This window comes from Mesitornis unicolor, unplaced genomic scaffold (genome assembly GCF_000695765.1).
Source record: "Mesitornis unicolor isolate BGI_N332 unplaced genomic scaffold, ASM69576v1 scaffold50172, whole genome shotgun sequence".
NCBI classification, from domain to species: domain Eukaryota; kingdom Metazoa; phylum Chordata; class Aves; order Mesitornithiformes; family Mesitornithidae; genus Mesitornis; species Mesitornis unicolor.
This window is the reverse complement of record NW_010169538.1, coordinates 4,290-28,780: the sequence shown is the minus strand read 5'-3', so window position 1 is coordinate 28,780 and position 24,491 is coordinate 4,290. Positions and strand designations below refer to the sequence as shown.

Sequence of the window (24,491 nt, the reverse complement as noted above, 5' to 3'; positions counted from 1 at the left end):
TACTTTAGCATCCATCAGTCAAGGCGAAGGGAATTTGTCAGAGGAACAATGTTCTCAAATGTTCTCTTACAAGCTTCATTAAAATTGGACTCAGAATACATAAAAGAGACATCAAGTTGCCCTGAGAGAAAAATAGCTGAGGAGCATCTTGTTAGAAACTAAAATCCCAAGCAGCAGCAACATGTTTTGGGTTCTGAAAAATTGCACCATATAAGGCATGAAGAGCATGGTCATGGGGTATGCACTGGAAAGCAGGCTTCATTAGTGCTAATGCTTGCAAGCTAATTGTGCGTAAGATGGCTTAAAACATTTTTTGTCCTCTCTTTCTCCTCCAGAAATACACAAGCTTTTAACTTTTAACTTTTATGTAATACTTATATGTATTCCTACTCCCCAGGTGCTGTCAGGCAGAAGCAGGAAGGTAACATCTGAATTCACAACAAAATTTTCTTTCCATCCTCGTCACTTACATGAGAACTATTCTGATGTAGCACGGTATCAGCTAATATAAAAAACCCTTCCTCATTCAAAATATTCAGAAACAAATAGCGTAGTAGGATTTTTTTTTTAGGAGAGTCTGGATGGTATGCATGTACAAAAAAAATTCAATTTTAATACATTATGAAGAGAAATGCTCATCATTTAGCTGAAAGATTCTCTAGCTTGTGGCCAAAGTTTTAGGTATTTACAGTAGATATTCAAAATGTTCTTTAGGTTCTCTAATATTATTAATCACTATCAAGGTGTAATACTTCATCTTTTATTTGACACTGAATCACTTAATCTTTTGTATTTGCCAGTCTGCTTAAAAATGTTACCAAGAAGATACTTGGCAATTGTTTTCTTCCTCTTTTTCTTCTCTCCTTCATAATATTTGATATATGCTGTCTTATTTGGCTACTAGACTAAGGTTCTCAATCCCTTATAGGTTTTCTAAAAGTACTTCAGGGTTTTCAAAGAATATTTGGGGGTTTTTTTTGCTTTGAAAATGAAATAAATGGTTGTAGTTGCAGACAATGATTCTTAAAAACTGTCTGTAACTACTTAAATGCTTTAATATAGTAAAAATATTTCATTTTGTTTTCTTTCTTCAATAGTTATAGAAAATTTTGTCTCACCTAGGAAGTGTGACTGGGAAGGGACAACATAATGCAATTACTATTCTTGTAACTAGTTATATCAGAAATGTATCAGAACAAAGAATAAAATGTTTATCTCGCAGGGCAGCACCTCAAAGTCTAGATTTTGTCCCAACAAATCTGATATTCCCCCTCCTTTTTTTTTTTCCTATTAGTTAATATTTGCTAAAATAGTTCCCCATGTATTATGTCTACCAGCAGCTATTAAACTCCTGATGTGGCAAGATGAGTAAGGAGCTTTAGGTATCTTGGGGACTGGCAGGCTCTACCACCGAGCCTGTATTACCATAGACAAGTTCATTATTCTCCCTGTCTAGATTCTTCTTCTGTGGACTAGGAATAATAATAGTAGACTGTTTTCATTATTTCCATATGCAACTATCCTCTAAAAAGCTTCATTTCTATGGGCAGGTGTTCTATAACTTTATTGATATGTTTTTGGAAGTAGTACAGTTGCATAGCTCAGGAGATTTAGAGGTGAGAAACAGAAAGGAATGGGATTGTCTGTAAATGGTATTTATGGTGTAAATTCTTCTTCCTTGTGGTTTTAGGTTTCAAGTATGAATGGAGTTGTTTTATAAAGTTTCTAAGAGATCAGCAATTCTGGAAGACAATCTCTTTTGTCTGTGCGATTCTTTTACTGATAAACATTCCAAATAAGACTGAATCAGGAAAAAAGATACATGCAGTACCCACTCTTAAAATTTTGAAGATGAATTTCCATCAGGAAGAAGCCTGGCAGAAGAATTTCAGAATCACTTTGTCTAGTGATAAAATCACAGCTTTTCAATTTGTAATTTTACATAATGAATTGAACTCCATCGGTAGAGATGTTTAGTGACTTTTCTCCTCTGCCTCTTTATGAGAGTACACTAAGTCTTCAAGACTTTAAGAGGAATGCCAGTTAATTTAAGTGGTGAATCTTCCCCTTCTTTTCTGCATGTTAACTTTATCAGACTCTAATCAGTTCTGCCAAGTTGTGTGATTTACAATGGTTGTGAAGACAGCAGTGTAAAGATAGTATTTGGAGAAATGTTGTGATTTGCATATAGAACCTGTAGTTTATGGAGCAGATATATAGGCTATTAAGTGATAAGTTTCCCCATTTGTGCTCTACCTGCTCCACTGGATACTGCAGCAGTAGTAGAGCAGAAAGCCAGCTCTATCTTCATGTTTCTGTTAGCAAGTCTTGCAGGTACTCATCAGCAGTTCACTGTGCACTGTAGCTCTGCTAGTTTGGTGCAGTGAAGGTATACTTTTAATGAGGTGCCCTTTTCCCACCTGTACGGGCTTCCTTGCTGGCCTGCAGATTTGCAGCCTCATGCGGGTCATGTTTGCCCATTATGCCAGATGTGCAATCCATTAGGAACCTGCACTGAACACTTCACACTTACTTAACAAAAGATTTCTATAAAATAGCATGACTGTTGGCCACCTGGGACAAGGCCAAAATCTGAGGAGGTGCCCAAAGCGAAAGGTCAGATTCCACAGGTTTACCCAGTGCCTCCCCTGCTGCTTCCCTCCTCCTGCTCCCTGTACAAGCTCTACACCTGATAAAGCATCACCCAGCATTTCCCAGCAGGGTCATGAGTGCTGAAAGCCTGTCAGGAGATGATTGACAACTTGAAGGAAGTGCCTCAGCTGGACTATGATGGCCAAACCAGGCAGAATTATCACTAGACATATTTATCTAGGAATTAATACAATTACTCTAATCTGTTGAACGAGTTGTCTAATCTCATAGGTTTGCATAGCAGAGAAGAAGGTGTTCGTGAGATGTCAGCATTGTCAGTGTAATTAACACACACTGATGATTTGCAGTCCTTGTGGGCAATTTGTGTGGAGTCAGGAGGTCACATTCTAAATAATTTCTGAGAATTATTAGTTAATCTTTGGTAGGCTTTCACACAGGACTTTATGTAGCGTGCATGAAGCACTTGTTACCTAATGTAGAAACAAACAACATAGAGCATTACTTTCAGTTATTCATGAAAGTATTTCCCCCATAGCAGACTGTTACAAGTTTTTGGAAGGTAGCAACTTTTTGTACAAGCTATTTCTAGTTGCCTGAATGGCTGTACAAAATAGCATCTGAGATGGGCATGAGAATGTGAGAAAAACTGAGCTAATTCCTAAAATAGGCTTTATGTTCACAGAAATGTATATGTTACACTTTCCAGGCTCATATTCCTATCTGAACTTTGTTTCCAGGGTAAAACGCTGTATGAGTTGTCTTTGAGCATGGCTCCATGATTAAGCACAGTGTGCACATCTATGTCTAGGTATAAAGGTGGATCCTTCCCTGTCCCAGTGACCTTGGCCTGTAAGAACAGCTCACTGGTCATGGAGCAGAGAGATGCTGCCTTAGAAGGTCTAACTTTTGTAGACATACCTTAACTTTAATGTTTGCGTATTAAACACACATTAACTGTACTGAGTTTGCTGTTCATGTTCTTCACTGTCTGGTGGCTTCTAGATGCAGTGGAGGAGCATGAAGGAAATTTGAAATCAGTTACACTTTTGGGTGAATGATTGGGACTGCTCTGATTTTTCAGTTGCTCGCATCCTCTAATACCTGCTTTTTATGGGTGAGACTGTTAAAAAGGCGTGTGATTATGGCTGTGAAAACAGCAGTTAGGCACATTCAGTAATGCTTTTTAATTATCAGTCTGTTCACTGTTCAGACACACAAACAGGTGAAGGCTTAGGGGAAGTTTTAGACTTTAGGAAATCATGAAGACGATTAGCCAACCAAAAATATCTCTAAGTAGCTCCCTTCAGTCTTCATTTGCTTATCCACCCCAAAAGCTAAGCTTGGATCTTTCAAAGCTGTTTTAACCCTCTTTACCCTCTGCTGGAAACTTTCAGGCTTATCCCTAAGCAATTAAAATTAATGAATCAATGAAGGCAGTTAATTCACGAAAGAAGCTCAGTTTGTGTAAGCTGGTGGTTATTGTCAGTTGGAAACTAACATGATCATCTGAAGAACGGTTGATTTATTCAGACAAATCTACTATTGAAATGGTAAAAAAACCCTAAACAAACCCCCCAAAACCCTCCCAAAAAACCTCAAACCAAAACAAAAACTCAGCAACCACAAAAACCTCCAAACCTATGAAAAATTATGCAGTCTCTTTCTGTGTTACGGAGACTGTCTATATGTCTAACAGGATGGGAGAGTGCTTAAGTAGTTATTTTAGCAGCGCATCCAGACGAATCTCTGCCAATTAATTGTATGCGTGCTCTCTCTGCCTTCACCTTCTGATATTTCTCTCCAATCTGAGCAGAGATAGTCTATCAAAAATGTCACTGCTCCAAACACCTCATCTTTAGCCCACTTACCAGCTCATTTTTCATCGGGCTCACTGCAGACAGTGCTGTCTCACTGACACACAGGTGCCTTGCAAAGCTTCTTTTGTTTTCTCTTACTCTTGCCCTGCTCTTCTCTTACTACTCACTGATCTGCAGCCAAAAGAGGTGTCCCAGCTGGCTGCCAAAGAAGTTCTCATCTGGGACAGCTGGTGGGAAGGGTGAGGAAAGAGGGGGCTGTATCCCACTGAGAGGTGAGGTGCAGCGGGGGAAGAACTGGGCCTGAAGTGGGAGGGAAAGCGGAGTTGGCTGGAGCAAGCTTTTTGCTGCTGCCTCTGCTCGACTGGAGCAAACACAACAGGTCTCAGGAGCAAGTTCCTGTACCATATCCTAATCCCACCCATGTTTTGTTCAGTGACATTTCTTAGTCTTCAGAATACCCTTCCCAAAATGTTTTGCAACACCCTTTGAGAAAGCTGACTATCAAACAATCGGTAAGAAGTTTTACTAAGTGTGTGGAGGGGAATTAGTTAAATGTTAGCAAAAAAGAGCATAGGGACAAGGGGATTAAACAGTGAAAGATTATGCAACAGGAGAAGTAAAGAGTAACTTCATTGCAGAATTATCTAGTAGCTACATTTGGCCTTGGTACAATGTCCCACAATGTTTTCTACTTTGTGCTTTTGCAACTTCTTGAGTTTGTTAGGTTTTTTTCTTCTTTTCTACTTGAGTAGCTGAATTTTGGAATTGCTGTGGTTTTTTTGTTTGTTCGGTTTGCTTTTGGTTTTTCCTTTTTTTTTTTTTTTTTTTTTGCTTAGGGTATTCATTTTACATGCTCTCACAATCTGCAGTCCAAAATGCAGTTAGTTATTGTGTATAGGAAAACCAGCATGATTTTGGTTATATATTTATTCTTTTCTGAGATTTTCAATGGCATGACTAAGCAGGCATACGCTGACTATTCAAACAGTTCTGAAGATGTTTGAATGGAACACTTTCAAGCCAGAAAGATTTAAAGCTGGGCCATTATGATTCAATTCTGGGTTTTAGAAGATAAAAAGTCACATTGCTGAGTCAAAAGAAACCATTTTTTCTCCTATCTATTTTGGGCTGGAGGGAGAAGTGTTACAATGTCAAATTATTTTAATCTGGAGAATTTTGATTAAAGTTCAGAAAGAACTTGCACATTTTTAGTTGGTGCCAACACAGTCATAATGACATGGTTCAAACTGCGAATGCTTTATCTGGAAATGCATTTTATGGAGGAGGCAAAATGAAGTTTCAGAGGATTTAAAGCATAGTGTTCCACTCTTCAAAATATGTTCTTCACTTGCTTTTACAAATTTATTTTCTTTAAAAATCAGAAGTCCTTCCATTTATTAAACCAAGCTGAAATGATCTTCCTTCTTTGCTCTTCCCTTTTTTTTTAAATTTATCTCAACCTTTCCATTAAAGTATGGCTCAAAAGAATTGAACGGAATGGTTGCGTAATGACACCTAATATGTTTATACTTGAAAGAGCAGTATTTGAAGTACTCAGTCATGTGGATCTGTCCAGATCAAGAACTCAGTCACAGCATAAAGGGTTTTAGGGTTATGTGTTTAACATTCCTCTCCTAAATACATCAAAGCTCAAGTATTTCAAGAGCAACCCACATTTTTTATGCTTCAACACACTGATGGATCTGAAGGAAAAACAATGTTCCACCTCTCCATTTGTTTCTTATTGAAGAAAGGATATTTGCAGGGAAAAAAGATCCCTGTGCAGTGATGCAAGTTACCTTGAACGTTAGCTAGATGGCACTGAAACACACTTGTGCTGCTGCATTAAAGTGACTTGTTTGACTGTTGAGCACAGTCTTTGTTAAATGAAATTTCAGGAATAAAGTATCTCTTAGTGGCTTCTTTTCCTTTTCTAACCATACATAAGTATCTGTAAGTCTTCATCTGTATGGGCTGTTTCTTTTTTTTTGTTTTTAAGGCATGCTCCTGATTTTTCACGTGTTTTCATGTAGACTAATTATGTTGTCACAGAAAGGCAACATGAGAGAGACAGTGCTGGATTTCTGCAAGCCATGTTACATTTTTGGACTTGTATTTATTCTCAGAATTTGAAAGTCGATATTTTAACGTACAAAGGATACACTTTTCTTTCTCACTGCTCTGTAAACTAACCTTTTCCAGGCTACAGCTCTAGGACAGCATGCTTAGCATTAATGACATTTTAAAGTACAAATTCTGCATGAATTGCAACTGTGGGATAACAAGAGAAAAAAATATTCTCTGAGAATTGAGCAAATGCTCCAGCAATGTTAACTGCATCATCAGAAAAGGTTAGATATTATCCTGCTGTGGATCCGCTGCTGTCTGGCTTTGTAAATGGTTAGGAAATACTCAAGAGACAGGTGAATTGGCATAAAATACTGCTTTCTGATAGCTTCAGGGTAAAACTGAACAAAGTGTAGCATTCAAAAAGCAAAGCTGAAGCACTTTTTCCTCATCTGTGTTCCTTTGCAGGGAAGAACTTTTTTCCTGCAAAATCCTTGGACATCCTGCATTATTCAGTGCTCATCCACGGTGACTTAAAGAACCTCGATGCACATTTCTGCTGTCTCCCCACCTGCCTCCTCATTGAGTTGCCACTGTTGTCCCTTGTGCATTTTCAGAAGTAATTCTCTGATATGCTGAACCACTTGTAAACAAACAGGTGTTAATTAAAAAGATCTTTCTAATTTTACTACTTTTTAAAAATTTATTTATTTTTTTTAAATGGCATTCCGCACACCCAAATTGGTTATCAGGTTCCTGTCCTCACAGGAATGGTTAAAAAGCAGTAATTGAAGCTTGTGGGAAGTGGCAGGTCATGTGCAAGTGTCCTTAACATCCTATACACTCACGTTGCAGCCCTAAAACTCCTCCAGGACTATACCCTAGCTTAGATCCCAGGCAATGACAGCCCAGCTTTCTGAGCTCTCTTTTTAATCTCTTCTCTACCCAGTGTAGAGCCAAATCTCCTCCTAGGTTGATTTTGCTCCTGACCTTAGAGAAATGCTAGATTTTTGCTGTTAGTTGCAAAATGCTGTATGTTGGTTTATCTTTTTCATTTGGAAAATCAAAACTAATGCAAAGAGAAGTTGCCCTTTTATTCAATAGGGTTTCTTTCTTGTCAGGATCAGTGACACATTTTAGAGCAAAGGTAAACCTCTGTATGCAAAGAATAATTTAGTGACAGTACTTTCAAGGAGGCATCTTGTGCAGTTTCAGTTGGTGTGTCAGTTTTCTCAGCGTTTTAAGTCTTGCATCTTAGGCCGGTGAGGCCATTTCAGAGAGAACAGATTTGCTGGGTGATGTATACTCAAATAGTCATGTTTCAAAGCAAGTTTTGTCCTTGTAAGGGCAAGGCCTCTTATTTTTAACCTTGTTTAGATGGATCTCAGTGGTCTCCTGCAGGTCTCCAGAAAAGTCTGCCTGTTGTCTCTGAGACCTGGTTCCCTACTTTTCTCAAGTCTCCTGTTCTCATCCTCGTGGTTCATTGCTTCCCACAGCTTTTCCTGTTGTTTGCTGCACTCCAGCAGCATTTCCCAGTTTGCACTTTCAGAGAGTTTCTTCCTCCTTGCTGACATCCCACTTGAAGCAGTGCGTAGCTGCCTGGTAAGACAAGCAGTCAGCCCAATGTGTTTCTGACAAGCCAAAGCCCTTTAGCAAAACATACGCAGACTGTAAACTGTGAGCAACGAATTATACACTTGTAACATCTGTCCCAGTGAGAATCTCAGCTTTCACAGGGAAAAAAAAAACACAAAACACAAAACCAAACCAATATACGTAGTCCTCATGGTTTTGGCCAGTGCTTAAGAATGTAAACGTTTTTAATCTGGGATTTCAGAAAGCAAATAAAAAAAATTAAAATGAAGTGGGTTTCTTAGGCTTCCAGTTATTTCTGTGATAAGATTAAAGGCTGACTGGGTTTGACAGGACTGTGGTCAGCCCCAGCTGTTAATGTTCTTGTCTGAGGGAGATCTGTTGCAGGTGGTAGGAGGTGTTCTTCATAATTTAACTGTTGGTTAAATTTATACTTCGTTTATACTTATAGCATGTGGAAAGTATGTAAGCCTTTCTCACAGGCACTTGGGCCAAGATGCAAAGAAGGAGGTAAGGGCACAGCTGATCCTAAATTATCACATTTGCCCAAGTCCAAAAGGTGGGTCTTCAGGTCCTGTTCATCTGTCACCTGCAGTTGAACAGGGTCCCTAGACACCATCCTTAAGTCCTTAAGCAGCTGCTTTTAGGCATACACTGCTCTAGCACACTAGGGCTGCCGTATCCACTGTGAGCTCCGAGCAATGATTATGTGCTCAGAGAGGTACTAAATTAATTACTTTTTCAATGAGATACTAGAGCTCATGTCTAATCCAAAACAAGAGACTCGGGTCATGCTTAGTCATGCTCATTGTTGTCAACTGGAAACCTAATTACTGAATGTAGAATTGATCGACTTCGAGAAAATAAAATAGCAGTCTTAGGAAGACAGAATCTGTATAGTCTGGGGTCTGCTGTAACAAATATTGATAACACCTACAGATTGAAATGTGCAAGTTCTGTTTTTCTCTTGAAAAGGAAAGCATCTCTCTGATTATGGAAAGTTGTGGAGCAAAAGGTAGGAAAATACATTGTTTTCTAAAAAAAAAGGTCCAACTGCCTAATTTATTCCATTTGTGAATTTGAGACTGGAGTAATGTTTCTAAGAAACTAAATGTAAGAAGATGTAATTTTTAATAAATAGAAAAATGTCAAGGTCCCCTCAGAGGGACTCCTGAAAAATTTAGCAGTTGTCATTTCTGTCCCTGCATATATTTTGGTTAATGATTTTTATGTTCTTGTGCAGATAAGGAATTCTAATGAAACTTGGAGGTATAGAATTTAAAAATGTTAGCCTTTTCAGTCAAATTTTTCATCACTGAAATGGATATTGTTAGCCAGATAAATCCATAATGTGTGAGTACTGCTAGTATTTAAAGGTTATCCTCATTTTTTCTCTAAGCAAGGTCAAGAAATGTATTTTCTGCATTGATTGGCAAAGTTGAGAAGTGCATAAATGATTAACAACTTCTGACTTCTTTGCAGCCTAGTTGCTGTCTTGAAAATCAATTGAGTGTGGTCTGTCCCTTTCTGTGACATCTCAGGATGCATAATGCTGAAAAATCACATGTAGCCTGCCACGCTGATTCCTCCTGAGCCAGAATTCTATGCAGAAAAGGAAGCTTAGAATTCTTTACATGGAAATTAGTCATGTCCTCATTAGGCAACTGGAAAAAAAAAAGAACAGAATAAAAACCCTTGACATGCCTAAGGATGTATGGGCTACAGTGTCTGCCCTACCCACGGATGGAGGTGTGTATATATATATTTAAAAAAAATATATACACTGTTGGCTAGGAGTCTTGGCACTTTAGTACAAATTGTAGTAGTCCTCTTTATGTCTTTTTTTCTCTTCCCCCTAGATCTCCTGTAGTCTCATCTGTAATCAGGGTTTTAGTGACTGTCCAGGTTTACAGCTTAGCAGGTGCAGGGGAGCTGGCTGTGGAGCCGGCAGTAGGAGGATCTCATCACATTAAGTGCTGTGGTTACTTCTGTTGTACCCACTCAAGATAGAAAGTGCTTGGGTCTATTTTAGAAGACAGACCTAGCCAAATTGGAATTACTTGCAACCATTCTGATAGCAGATATTCAAAGACAAGGAGAACGGAGAAAGCAGAAGCAAGAATTCTGATAGGAGTGCTGTGTATTAAGAAGAGAGGAAATTCCTAGTTTCCTTCAGTTGTAATGTGCTAAAAGGCTCATTTCTGCTTTGCACATTTTACCTGAAAAATGTATGATCATGAAGAGACTTTTTTTGTAACTAAAACTGCTTTCACTTCTTTTTTTCACTTCTTTTTTTTCTTCCTTGATAGCAAACAGCACATTTCCGGATTTCATAGTAAAAGAAGTCACTACTCTCTATAGTGCTTAATTGTTTGTATAATGGTACTCGTAAGGGAGCAGAACCTTCTTGTGCACCATAGAAAACATCCATACGAATTCATACTACATTTAAAAATATAACATCTGAATTCAGAGGCAGTAGGGAAGGATTAGAGCAAAAGGAGACAGAAGGTGGATAAGCAGTCTGCTTAATATAATTCAGCATATCTGTCAGGACTAGTGAAAGACGAAGCCTTCTGATGTGGTATCAGCTGCATTTTGTTATAGTACTTGCAGCAAAACTTTGGAAGAATCTCCACTTTTTACAGCTATTTAAGTAAGTGCAGCTATTCTACCCATGAGGAAGAGATGGAGAAGGTTGAATAGGGAGTCTTAAGGTGCATTTGACAGAAGAATGAGGAGCTGGTTGTGGATCTGTGAGTGAGGCAGGTGGTTTGAAGCACAAAACACTAGCAGTGAAGTTCCTCTTACTATCTGAAAATTATCAAGGAGCTGAAGATGCACATACTTCCAAGGGATAAGGAAATATATCACACAACTTTCTGCAAGACTAAGGAGTTTGAACCTTTACTAGCGTGACATCTGGGTAACTTATGCACTGGCCTGGAAAACAAGCAGCTTGTGTAGAATGGATGCTCTTTAGACTGCCAGGCAGGGGGGAATTTTGTGGCGATGTAATCCTTTTTTGTGCATGATGGTTCAAAGTTATGTATCTTAGTGGAACTTTGGGTTTTTATCAAGAGTTAGAAAAATGAAATGTTACTACCTAAAGTATAAGAGTTGTAACTGCTTTCATGTGAGTATTTCCATTACAAGTTTCAGTTTGCTGAAGAAACAGGGATGTGTGTGTTTTGCTACACTGCATGGCAAGAGTGCAGCTGTCCTAGTGATATTTTTGAGAGTCAGGGTTTGATAGGTGTCTTTGGTAGCAGTCATGGCTTAATGAAGGTGCACCACTTCCTTCAGCTTTCCACTTCCATACGCTGTTCCCTCCCTTGGGCTGACACAATGTCACTGTGCTGATCAACCTGAAAACCATAAGAAAACAAATAAACAAAAACTCCTAAAATAACATTGCTGTCTAAATTCTCATATTGTGAAGAAGCCACAGTCTAGATTTACTAGTTACACAATAAATGTGATTTGAGTGTTAGTCTAGTTGTGCCTGCAGTTTGGTTTTAAGAAGTCTGGAATACTCTGCTACATTGTCTTGTCCTTCCTGCTGCCATCCTTCATTAGCAAACTCAAAAATGTAATTTGAAAGCCAGGTGATTAATTTCTAATATGCAAAGCCCTCATGTGCCCAATTTATGCATGAAGGTTATGGTGTATGGGTTACTGAAGTTTTTGTTTGTTTGTTTTTTTTACCATTATTGAGGGCTGGATGTACCTTTCATCTGGACTGGGTTAAGGGAAGGACTTAGGTTTGTGTGCAGTTGATTTTGGGTCACCAGCTTCCCTGAAGTGGGAGAGCGCTGTAAGGAGGCAGGTAACTGCCACAGGCTTCTGCTGAGTTTGTTGAGGAAAGTTACCCCTCTGCTTTTTTGTTTCTGCTTTGCCAAGCAGCGTCTTGCTTCAGGGCATAATTTTTCTCTTGTTTGCGCTATGCAGTGCCTGACCTTAGGGAACCTAGTTTAGTTCACTAAACCTTGCTAATTTTTTATTCTGAATTATGTCTATCTGCTAATCTCTACAAATCTGTGTTTTACATTTGAAAGCGCTTATTAAAAACAAGCCAAAAGCTCAAAATAGGAATGACTTTGAGGATTTTTATTTTGATGGTTTTACTGTAGCAGAAGCAATCACTGATGTGGGTGTCTGCATAATGTAACACATCCTCTTCCAAATCCTGCCTTGTTTGAATTCTCGAAGAAATCCCGCACTCATTAAATAGCTTTCTATTATGATAACTTGGAGACAGAGCTGCTGCACTCCAGTCTTCCCACTGAGTGAAGTCTCATTATAAATCGTCTCTTTATGGCTCCGAAATGCTGCTCTTCCAAATTTCACTCGTTAATGAGGCTGGAATGAGTTTCCCAATGACTGGCTGTTTGCACGGAGCCCTGCTCAGGACAGGCTGTTGCGTTTACTTCCCAATGCCTGAAACACCTTAGCAATACAGCAGGCCTACAGACCAGGAATTAATAAGGAAGGCCGTGTGTGTGTGTGTGAATACGGATGAGTATGCGCAGGCAAAATTGTTTCCATTTGCACCGTTTTTATTTCTTCCCCCTTTCTTTCGTCCAAAAAGCTGAGAAATTTATTTAAAACAAATGTTTTGATAATGGTACTGAATGTATTTAACAAAAAATACATTTTGTAGTTTCTTCTGTAGGAATATATAGTTTTTTAATTTCCTTCAGAGAGGCTGGATTGTTTTACAGCTAAGCTGATTTAACCACACATCATTACCTAGCAGGAAATATTAAAGATCTTATTTTAAGCTAAACAAGATGACTGTACAGGCTTTCAAATAAGCTTGATGTAATCGGTTAAGGGGCTCCAGCGTACCTCTTACGGTACCAGTAATTGACCTCTTCTAAGTACTTCACCACCTAATAGTTTGGTTGAGAAGTATCTTGGTGTTGGTTCACAGGAGGTTGCTAACTGCCTCATTTCTTCACATTAGCTTAATGGAGAGTAATGAGTCACCAAGTCAATTACCATCACATGATATGAAGTAAGTTTTGTCATCCATATTCTGCCTCACCATTTTTCATCTCTATTTGGATTATTAAGGGTTTGGTTTTGCATTACTGAGGTCAGTAATTGCTTTACCTTTAACTCTGTTTTTCTTTGGATCAGACCCTAGTAATACAGTTCATGTTTTTAAAACCCTGATGGCTTAAATATCTTTTAAAATACCCTTAAAAATGTATCTAGACTAAGGGTAGAAAAAATTAACACTAATTTTTTTTAAATTATCTTCTTCATATTTCTTTAAAGAGGCTAGAGGACACGCCATTTGAGGTACTCTATTATTTTCACACATGCTAAAAATGCTTGTATTTGTGCATTTCTATTCCAGTGATGTCTTTACAACACTCTCTGCTATCATTGGGTATTCATTACTTATATAGCTGGTGCTATTTGCTGCAAAAAGTTTAATTTGTTCTCTCTACTAATTTTCTAATAGGTATTCGTTCCCATTTCTATTTAGTGTATTCAATAGCGAATGAATAAAAAAAAAATCTTCGGTAATTAACATAGGACATAGCAAGCTCTTTTCTTCAAATTAATCTTTGAGCATAACCAATTCTATAAGAGACTAACTTGATCTAATAAAAAAGAGGAACAAATGAAATTGTTATTAAAATGTTAATTTTCGCAGTCTTGCCTCTCTGAGATCACAGTACTTATGAGTCAGGTCTTACAAAGGTTGTTCAATTAATTTCTTCTATTTATTTTTTCTCTACACTGTGCTATTCTTCAGACACCCAAGCACATATCTCCAGAATTTTATTGCCAGTGCTTCATAGCCACCTGGTTAGCTACATGGGAGGCAAGACTAGGTCAGATGACACAGGAGGCATGTAAATGCACTTCGTACTATTTGTTTTGACTAGGAGTATGAGAAAATTTCCTGTCAATATACTTGGAAACTAAGCTTTTCATCAGTGGTAGTGACCTACTATTTGTTAGCGTTCTCTTTGAATTACCTTTCATCTGCTGTTGGTGGTGACTTTGAACCTTGAAGTGTGTAGTTCTAACTATAAGTCACTTTTCTGAAGGCTTTCTGAGACTGATAGTCATTCACACACACACAGACACACAGAATCACTCGATTGGAAAAGACCTCTGAGATCATCATGTCCAACCGTTCATGTCTACCCACTAAACCATATCCTTAAGTACCTCATCTACCCGCTCTTTAAATACATCCAGGGATGGTGACTCCACCATCTCCCTGGGCAGCCTGTTCCAGCTTCTGACAACCCTCTCAGTTAAGAACTTCTTCCTTATCTCTAACCTAAACCTCCCTTGGCACAGCTTGGTGCCATTTCCCCTTGTTCTATCCTCCATCACCCGGGAGAAGAGACCAGTACTCACCTCTCTACAACCTCCGTTTAGGTAGTTGTAGGTGGTGATGAGGTCTCCCCTCAGCCTTCTCTTCTCCAGGCTAAACAACCCCAGTTCCCTTAGCCGCTCCTCATTGCTGTGTTGCCTTTAGATTCTCCAATTCCTTGTGGATCCCATTTTTTGAAATGGGCTGCTATCATCGCATAGAATAAGAAGTTATACAGAGATTGCATCCAGACCATTGGAGATGTCCTTTAGGCTGTTATTTATAATAAGCACTGCATCTGAAATAAATGACTGGTAAGTGGCTGATACTATGAGTTTTGTTACTACTTCTAAAGGTACTGACTTCAAGCGTAACAATTGTGCTACTTGTGAGTGTCTTTTGGCCATCCTCTTGTACCACCTCATAAATACATGTATTTTGTGGGTGGGTGGGTGTAGAAGGTGGGGGTGTGTTTTTTTTTAAATAATTTTTTAGTCATAACATAGCCTGTATTAAGTTTGTCACACAAATAGGCTCTGAGTCACATAATTTTTTCCCTATCGTGCTGAACTAGTAGGATCTGAAAATCAAATATGTGCACCAAAAGAATTCTTTTTTTCAAAGGAAATAAATGACTACATGTATGATCTTAAATAAATCTTTCTTGATAATATAAAGTGCCTTCTGAGTTGATAAGCAGGTTCTATATTTCATGTGCACTTTCAACATTATCTGTGCTTCTCTTTGAAAATGTAGGTGTTTAAGCTTTACTAGAAGAATTACAATTGTGTTCAAATTTGTAATGTATTTTCTTTGTTATGAATATAGTTTCAAGATAGCTTTGCTGCTTGTTCTTCTGCTATGTTTTAAAGATACAAATAAACCAAACAGAACACCTCAATTTTTCAGTTGGCAAATGGAAAAAAAGCCAAACCAACACATAAGATGCTGCTGTAGAAACTGAGTTTTGTGACTCGACCTTCCAGCTGATAGATTTCTATTCCATCTAGATAGGAAAAATAGCAAGAAGACTGTTTTTGACAGAACAACCTATGTACAGAAATTGGTTATTGATGACTTCCTCCTACTGGATTGATAAACTTCCTTAGTCATGGCCAGAGGCTTAATCTGGGATTAAATGACTTTTTTGCTCATAAAATCCTTTTCTATTTGCATTGGGCAGTCAAAAAGTGTGCATCTATTTACATTCTTATAGTGTGTGTTCTTTTCCCACTGCATATTAAACCAGCTTTTAGGCTTTCTTTTTCCTTTATTGCCATCCTATTAGTGTAGGAAACATGTGAAATGTGCCGTAATAATTTCTGGTGGTAGGTCTATAGGTAGGATTTCGATATGTGCTCTAAGAGCCATTTTGCTGCTTTTTTTCTTCAGCATGCCTGTATGTTGTACAGAGGAGCAACAAACTTCCTTTAGAATTAAAAACGGATATCCATTCGTTCAGGTGAGCAGGGCTTTAGTAAATTGCCAACAGTTTGTATAGGATGAGTAGTTCAGAAGCACGGTCAGGTCAGGTTTACTTAGTGCAGTGTGGGAGATATAAATGACATGGTGGGCCTCAGCCTTGGGTACTTGTTTTTGGGTGTGTTCGCTGCTCCAGAGGACAGCCTGGCTATACAGCAGGTGCAGCCTTTGCCCTCCCTGTAGGACTTGGGCAAAGCTTCGTTTCTCCTTGGGGCTCCACAGGCCAACTCATCAAGTTGCTCAAGCCCGGTGCTGAGCCGTGTTGCCCACTCAAGCTGTGCCAACCATCTCCGAGACTCTCCTGCTTCCTTGTAGTGCCTGCAACAGAGGCGAATTGGTGCTCTTTTGCACAGCTGGAATTTTCCCTTGGTTCCCTTTGAACTTACATGAGTTGCTTTGTCACATTGTGCGGTTGCGTGTGTTAGTTGGGCTTCTTAGCATGTTGATAATAACAGGTTTTAAAAAAAAAATTTGGGCTACTTACTTTTACAATTTTTTTCCTTCTTTTTTATATTCTGTATGTTATCAAGAAGTTATAACATTATAGTGCTGACTTTTTGAGTCAGTATTGCTGTTAGCATTCTCACTGGGTAAGTTTGAAATGTGGCCATTAACTGGTGTAAATGCTGACATCAATGGCACTATTCTACCAACCAGAAAGCTTGAATTATTATTATTATTATTTTTATAGCCAATAAAATCCAATATTTATGCTGTTTCATGTTGTGCTAAAGCTCTCAACACAAAATATCTGTCTTTTTGTGTGCTTTTTCTATTTTTATTTTTGCAACAATGTGTATACATATATCAGGGCATAGAAGGATGCTTATGGAGAAGATGAGGAAGGCAGAAGAGGGAATGTAGCAGCAAAAAAAACCCTAGATTTTACACTATGATGGCCAGGTTAGAAATAATTCGCTCTCCCAGAATGTTTTTTATTAATCTTTTTCTTTGCAGTTTTCTTTAAACTTTGCATAATCATTTATACACAGTAGTTTTAGGAAATGTACTCTATGATGAAGAAATGTCTTAAGGGCAGAGATGGCCAGCAATCACACTTAAATGGATGGATGAAGAGTGTAAACCGTTAGTATATATGATTGAGGATGTTTTAATTGGAGAAAATGGTATGGATTTGCACTTGCAACAACTGGGGAGAAAAAGTGTTAGTTTGCAAGAGGTAGATTTCAGAAGTGTTCAAAAGATGCTGATGTGACTGGGGTACAAGATGTGAGGATGATCTTCACTAGCGTTTTGCCTGAGTTGGAGAGAAGTGAGGCAAATGTTAAGAGAAAGTAGCATTGCAAGAAACTTAAGTACTTGATGCAGAAATGACCAGGGTATGGATGAGTTGTATATACTTCTAAAGGTCACAAAGAGAAAACATTTAGGGGAAAAAAGTATGCTTCTTTTCAGTAGTAATGCTGATGGTACCGTTACAGTAGTCACAGGAAGTTATGCCTAGAAGTTACGTCAAGAGGCCAATACAGCACGTCATGCTTTCCCTAAAACAGAACTGAGAACACTTCTGTCTTTCCCACAAGCTACACATTTAATCTATTCTTAAAGGCAGCGTAAAGCTGTAGAGCCAACTTCCATGGCAAATTTTTCCAGTGCAGCCCTGTATTGAGCAGTGGAAAGCAACGCCTGGTAACTAATCTGGTTCTTCCTTTCTTGAACTGAAGCTTATTATTCTTATCCTTTGGACATGGATATAGATAACAGATTATCCCTTTCCTGTTTGCAGCAGTCATTTATGCACTAGAAAGCAGCTGTCATTTCTAAACAGCTTATGTTCTTCATTTTTTCCTCATGGGACATGTTTTTCTAGATCGCTAATCATTCTCATTCCCCTCTTCTGACCTCTCTCCAGTTCCTTCATTTGTTTCTGAAAGTTCTGGGCTGGAACCAGACGCTTAGAGGATTTACTGGTATTGAGAAGAGTGGAAGGATTACTTCACGTACCTTGCAGGGTGTGCTTTCATCTCCAGTCTCAGTACAGCGTTTACCTTTTTAGCAGTGGTTTAAGGGAGTTGCTTGTGATCTGTGATAATCCCTGGTGCTTCTCTGAAGATGAGCCAACTAAACTGAAAGAGGGCAGATTTAGATTAGATATTAGGAAGAAATTCTTTACTGTGAGGGTGATGAGACACTGGAACAGCTTGGGGATTATTTTTCTGAACATTTATATATTTTTTCAAGATCATTTTGCATTCCAGTTCTGCCTTCCAACATAATAGCATGTTTAGTGAGCTCTCAGCATTTTGGCTAGTGCAGAGTGCAGCACCCTTCCTTCTCTGCAAAACCTCCCAGATGAGATGATGCTTGTTAAATGAAATGCAGGTATGACTGCTGGGCCACCTACCAACCTGTGCACTGGTAACAGTGGTGCTCGACAGCATTCCTGAGCAGCCTGGCAGCTTAGAGATGTCTTTTGGTCCCAGTGGGCTTCTAACCTTGTGTGTGAAGTTCTTGCTGCTGCAGATAGGTGGGTTAACCCTGGGTAAATACCCGTAGTGTCACCATTGTCACGCTGCATTTGGCTGTATGGACTTATCCACAGAGAGAGCCTTCTCTGTCCCACCGATCATGCTCACAGATTTATCGAGCTAATGTAGACCCTTCTGCTCTGGTACTACCTCCAGTCATTCATACAGTTTCTGCTCTTAAAGCAATTTATCCTTTCCCCTGTAGTCCTCATAGCTATTTTTTCAGCTGAGAGGTTAGAGGGTGTTTGTTTTTTTTTAATTTAAAGATTCACATTAAAGAAATAAAGATTGTAGAGGAAGACTTTAGGCAATTTTAAATGCCAGTATTTATAATGCAATTTAAATTTTCGTAAGGCAAGTCAACAGCAATAAGGACTGCTTAGCTTGTGCTACTTGCTAATCACAATAAAAATATGTACATATAATCTTCAGCTGTTCTATGAACGCACTGACTTCCTTGTTGAGGAAGAAATGTGTGGGTGCGTAACACTAGAAGTAAATGTCATTAATAGATATAGTTGGTCACGGAGGGAGAACAGACCTTCAGGCCAGCTGTTGTTCTATCACCAGTGTAAATGGGTGAACCTCATGTAGTGGGTCATGTGAGCTGGAACAAACTGGGCAGGTGGAGAGGGAGTGGTAAAGGCCACTTCCAGCTCCGTACAGTGACCCAGCAGGGGTTGTGGCAAATAGCTTTGTCACTGGTGGGAATGTGTTTTGAACTCCAGATCAGCTCAAACTCAGCTGAGCTGTGATCCAGGAGCCTCTACCTGCTGTGGAAACAAGACTGTCAGCCTAGTGATCTGACAGCGTTTTACTACTTTGGGAAGCCCCAGTTCTCAAGGTGACGTATTTTCAAGAAGCTCTAAGTTGGAAAAGAAACTCCTGTGAGTAATGCCTGGTGAATTAACCACTTTCTTTTCTGCATTTCCTGATTTCTGAAAGTAACATTTTGTGTGTGGTTAGCCCCAGTGATTATGATATCTGGACTTTCTTGACCATGTGCTGCATTTAATGCTGCTTTGTGAAATAGACAAGGTGAGTTTGAAAGAATAGTGTCTTTTGAAAATGCTTTGGATACCACTTAGGTGATGACTGAGCTTTGGCAGGGGCTGCCCAATCAAGAAATCTGCTGCAGTGCCTTATTTAAGAGCAGTGTAATGGAGTGAGGAATTAGGATTTAATGCAAGGGAAATGTGCAATGTGGGTGGGTCATGCAGATGGGTTTTGGTAGGGAGATGAAAAAGGTTTCTGCAGTCACAAGCACTAAAATTGTGTCGTTGGTACTTGACTGTTAGCAGACAGGAGAGATGTTAAATCTGATCTAAATCAGTGCTCATTTTTTTTCGCCAGATGAAAATGACTACTTATGAAAGGTTAGAGGATTTATGGGGGTGTCAAAGCATATGGCAGATGGGCTGGATTAGGACTCATGAGTATAGTAATCCAAATCCTTTCTGCCAAGCATTACAGAGGATTTCTTCCTGCTGCTGGGCTACATTCACTGTACATGGTCAGCAGAGCTCAGGCTGTCAGGAGGCTCAGATGAAGAATTGCAAGTGAAAGTTTGTCTGAGCAAAGTTCATTTTGAAAGCACTTTCATTGCAGGCTGAGGTCTCCTGGGGAACTAATTGTATTATTTAATTTTAATTAATTGCTGTAGCTAGTTGTTTGGTTTTGTTTTTCCCTTTGGTTTGCTGCACAAAGCATGGAAGAAAATAAAACCAAAATATGAGCTAAACCATTCTAATTATCTTTATGTTGGTAGAAAGGGATAAAAGCTTTGCAAAAATCATGAGTGTTGAGAGAGGGGAAAAAAACTGGTTTCTGACCTAGTGCTTTGTGTGATTTTTAGCGAAAGAAAAAAAAAAAGGAAAAAAGACATCCTACTTTAAATTTTCTGTGACAGAAATTTAAGTGTTAGGGACAGTTGTAGGTTTGGTTTTTCAACTGAGTCCAGAGGATCTCCTCTGAAATCTGAAAATTCCTGATAGCATGTCAGTGTTACACAGGTTATTGGTAACTGTGTAGTTAATGTGTAGTTAATTTTAAAAAGACGGAAAGCTACTGGCTTTTGAGAAGATTCATGTCTAAAAGTAGTTTCTGGGGAAGGATGCAAACCATTTGTGTCTGAGGCAACAACAGGATATTTGCACTCCACGCCTGTAATCAGTTAATTAAGCTAAAGAATCCACCAGTGCTCCTTCCCTAGTTAACTGGTATCTTACATCGTGATAAATAGATAGGCTGGAGTGGAAAACCACCTACTCGGATATCTCTGAGCTCCATGAATGAATGCTTTGATATTTCATTTGACACTGGTTAAAATGTTTTTTAAAAACCTGCATATAAATATGTTGTGTTCTTTGTAGAACCAGAAAGTGTGATCTTACGGTCTTAAATTTAAGCTAAAAAGGAAGGCTGCAAATAGTTACTCCAGCAGCGAAGATGGATTAGCTCTAAGGTGCAGATTGTCTGCATTCTAGGGCTAGGAGCAAGAGGCAGGCTTTTCATTCTTACTTTTTTATGATGTATGAAGAAGATCTAAATTTTTTTAGCAGGTTTCTTTATTATCCACGAGGAATGACATGTCTGCTCTAGCATGGTTTTGTCAAAGAACTTTGTAATGTGAACTTTCTCAGCATTTAATTGAAAAACACAATTGTGAGATCTTTAGGAAAGGGAGATTTTCTTCCAGTTATTAAGTATTAACAAAATAACAAAGCAGTCTAAGTAATCCATGAAACCTCACTTCTCATCTGTTAATCAAGTTTCACTTGCTTAGTATTTGGGATGTCTTAATCTTTTGCATGGTCTTCCAGCAAAGATCTGCTCTGAATTTCTATTTTAAACAAACAAACAAACAAACAACCCCATCTTCTACTTCCCAGCCTCTTTCTCTCAAAGCAGTTTCCTCTTTAGACACTGTAGGAAGGTGTATAAAAAGAGCAAAAATGGTCACATTTAACATTTGAGAGTTGTTTATATGCATGTTTCATGGAAACAAGTTTGAAAAGAATTAAGCCAGAGGGATGGGCAGAAAAATGTACATGTAGCAAAATATGACAAGAATGAAAGGACAAATTGAACCAGGGACATAAGGTTTTACTATGAGGGGATACATGCAAATCCATGAAGTCTGAATAATCTTTTTATTCTAAATATAAACTTAGTTGGGAGTTTCAGTGATAACCAGTTTACACAGCTTTATAACATTAAAAGCATTTAAACAGTCCTGGCAGGCAGAGATGAAACAGTATCTGAGATGGGTCGTGAAGCATTATCCAGCTTACAAATAAAAATAGGTTGTTATAGTAGGCTTTCCAGGGAGTATATTCCTCATAAAGAGTAGATGTTGGTTTTGATTGATTTATTACCAAAATGGTTGATTTTCCAGGATACAGAAATATACAAACGCTAATAAATCAAACTGGAATTAATATTTCAAATGAAATATGTGGACTCAAGCTTTGCTTCATGTATAAAAAGTGCCGGCATTTTTAGGTTGTTTGTTCTGATACAAATACATAAATATTCTCATTATCTTGTTCCCTACCATTGAGTTCTTCCGTATTGAATGGATTAATCTAACTGCCATTAAATATTTTAAACTTCATGAAGGGAAACTATATAGAAATATGAAAAGGAATAAATTTCTTCATGAGATGAGAAGATAAATTATGATGACTAGACCACATCTTTTTACTGGAACATCAGTAACCTGATGGTAGAAAACTGTTAATAATTGACCTAAAATGGAGCAGCACAGTCATCTGTATTTCATGAGATCAAGGGGAGTGTCCCCCCACAAAGGAGAAAAATGAGCTGTTTGAAAGAAATATGATAAAACATTCCAGTGTGAGGTCCTGCTTCTGTATAACTGAGGAAACACTGAATAACCATCCCAGGAATGTGTAGTGTGAGATGGAAAAGCCAGACCCAGTAAAATGAAAAATGATTGACAAATAATTCTTTGCAATAATGGAGGGAAGGATTATCAAAGTGCTTACACTGTATCTGGAGCTATTTGGCAAATAGTTTTTCTTTTCTTACCAAAGCCATCTGACAAATTGAAATCTAAAAATACACATATTTTAGCTTTTACGGATTCTTCTGCAAAGTAATCCAAAACAGCTTTCATTTAGGGCACCCATGTAATTGAGAGCAGAACTTAAGCTCATCAGTCCTAAGAAGAGGTGAGAAAATCTTGCTTCCTGGTTCTCATTTAGGCAGGAGTGGTATGTGTCTGCAAGCATTTGAATAAGTAAGCGCTTTCGGATGCTGGCAGGGGAGAACCCAACAAGCAGCTCCAGCTGGCAAATGTTGAGTTATTCTGTAAATAAGTGGAGGTTCTTTGAGTTGCTAGCATGATGGCATGGGAATGTGGAGGTGGAGGCAGCTGCATGCTTCACATAATACTATTTAGATAGGTATCAAGATGTGAAAGGTTTTAGAGCACTTTTTTACTATGGTGTGGTGAAAAAACCCCCTGCCATATGCTGTTTGGCTGTGAAATGCAAAATGAATTGGGGCTTTCAGTAGTAGGCAGATGTGAAGGCTCCACATGGTCACTGTAGTCAATAGGTAAGAGCTGGAAGACCTAAACATGGAATCTGTCTCTGTTTTCCTCTCTTGCTTTCTTGGAAAGTTTTGTTTTGGTTCTCAGGTGACATACCTCATGAGAGACTTTAATTAGGAAAAAATGGAACTGGAACATTCTTTAAACTATAAAAGTAGTTAAGGCAAACTGGTGCTTTGGCCACAGCCAGGAGCAAAGAAAGGATCTGGGATGTTATGTAGGAACCATTTAAGGTTCCAAGGGTTGCAACTTAATCTTAAGCAAGGACTGACAGCCCTAAGATGTCTAAAGGCTTTATTCTGATAGAGGCTTGATACAGCTTAAACTTATTTTAATCTATGGTTAACATCATACACCAACATTTTATGATCCAGATGTCGGAGACAAAGATCTATAGTGCTTCTTCCCGTTACCATTAAAAAAAAAATAATTATCAGATATTTCTTGGTTCCTTTTGTTTAGAATGTACAGAATTAAACACCTGATGTTGATTTATACTGATGATTTTTTTTTTTCTTTCAGAGAAAGAATTTGACCCTCTTCATCAGCATTGGTTTATTGACCTCCTGGGGGACTGCACTGCTGGGTGTCCGCTTATACTGGATGGGCAACAAGCCCCCAAGTTTTTCCAACTCTGACAATCCAGCAGCTGACTCAGACAGTTTTCTCACGCGTACGCTGACCTTCTTTTACCTGCCAACCAAGAACCTCTGGCTGCTGCTGTGCCCAGATACTCTCAGCTTTGACTGGTCTATGGATGCCGTGCCTCTTCTGAAAGCAGTCACCGACTGGAGGAACCTACACACTGTGGCCTTCTATGCTGGACTCCTTCTCCTTGCCTACTCAAGCTTCAAGGGCTCCAGCAGTGAGAGAGAATGCAATGGGAGAACGGTAATGAATGGCAAGCAGAATGCTAATGGGCATAGCTGCCACTCAGAGATGGAGTACAAGACACTGGAGGTGAAGTCAGGCTTTACAGCAAAAGAAGAGAATGGTATAAAAAAGCATGAAATGCAGAAACCGCAGCTTCCTTCAACTGAGAACATTGTCATTCTGTCTCTGTCTTTGTTAATAGTGCCCTTTGTTCCTGCCACAAACCTATTTTTCTATGTTGGCTTTGTAATAGCAGAGCGTGTGCTGTATGTTCCTAGTATGGGCTTCTGCCTGCTGGTTACAGTAGGTGTCAGGGCCCTTTATGTCAAAGCCCAAAAGCGCTTTCTGAAGAATTTGGTTTTTTGTTCCACTGCTGCGTTAATTGTTTTCTATGGACTCAAGACTGTTGTCAGGAATGGGGACTGGCAGAATGAGGAGATGCTGTATAGGTCAGGGATAAAAGTAAACCCCGCTAAAGGTAATTTTTGCTCTTTATGGTGAATGTTTTATTTATACCTATCTGTTTTTGCCTTTGAATTGTCTGATTTTATCATCTATACCTAGATACTTCAGGAAATGTCCTTTTAAGTCGTGGTAGTATGTACATTAGTAAAAAATGAGGAAAAGCAGGA

The 24,491-nt window shown here is 38.7% G+C and overlaps 1 protein-coding gene across 1 annotated transcript in view; it reads left to right on the top strand.

Annotated features, from left to right (window-relative positions):
- The window catches only part of TMTC2 (transmembrane and tetratricopeptide repeat containing 2), a gene marked incomplete at its 3' end in the record, with an annotated part of 45,311 nt that extends 20,974 nt beyond the window's left edge, over positions 1–24,337 (top strand). Inside the window, 1 exon segment of the mRNA XM_010179362.1 lies at positions 23,509–24,337. Within this exon segment, the coding sequence (XP_010177664.1) occupies positions 23,509–24,337 (829 nt within the window).
- Between the last annotated feature and the right edge of the window lie 154 nt (positions 24,338–24,491).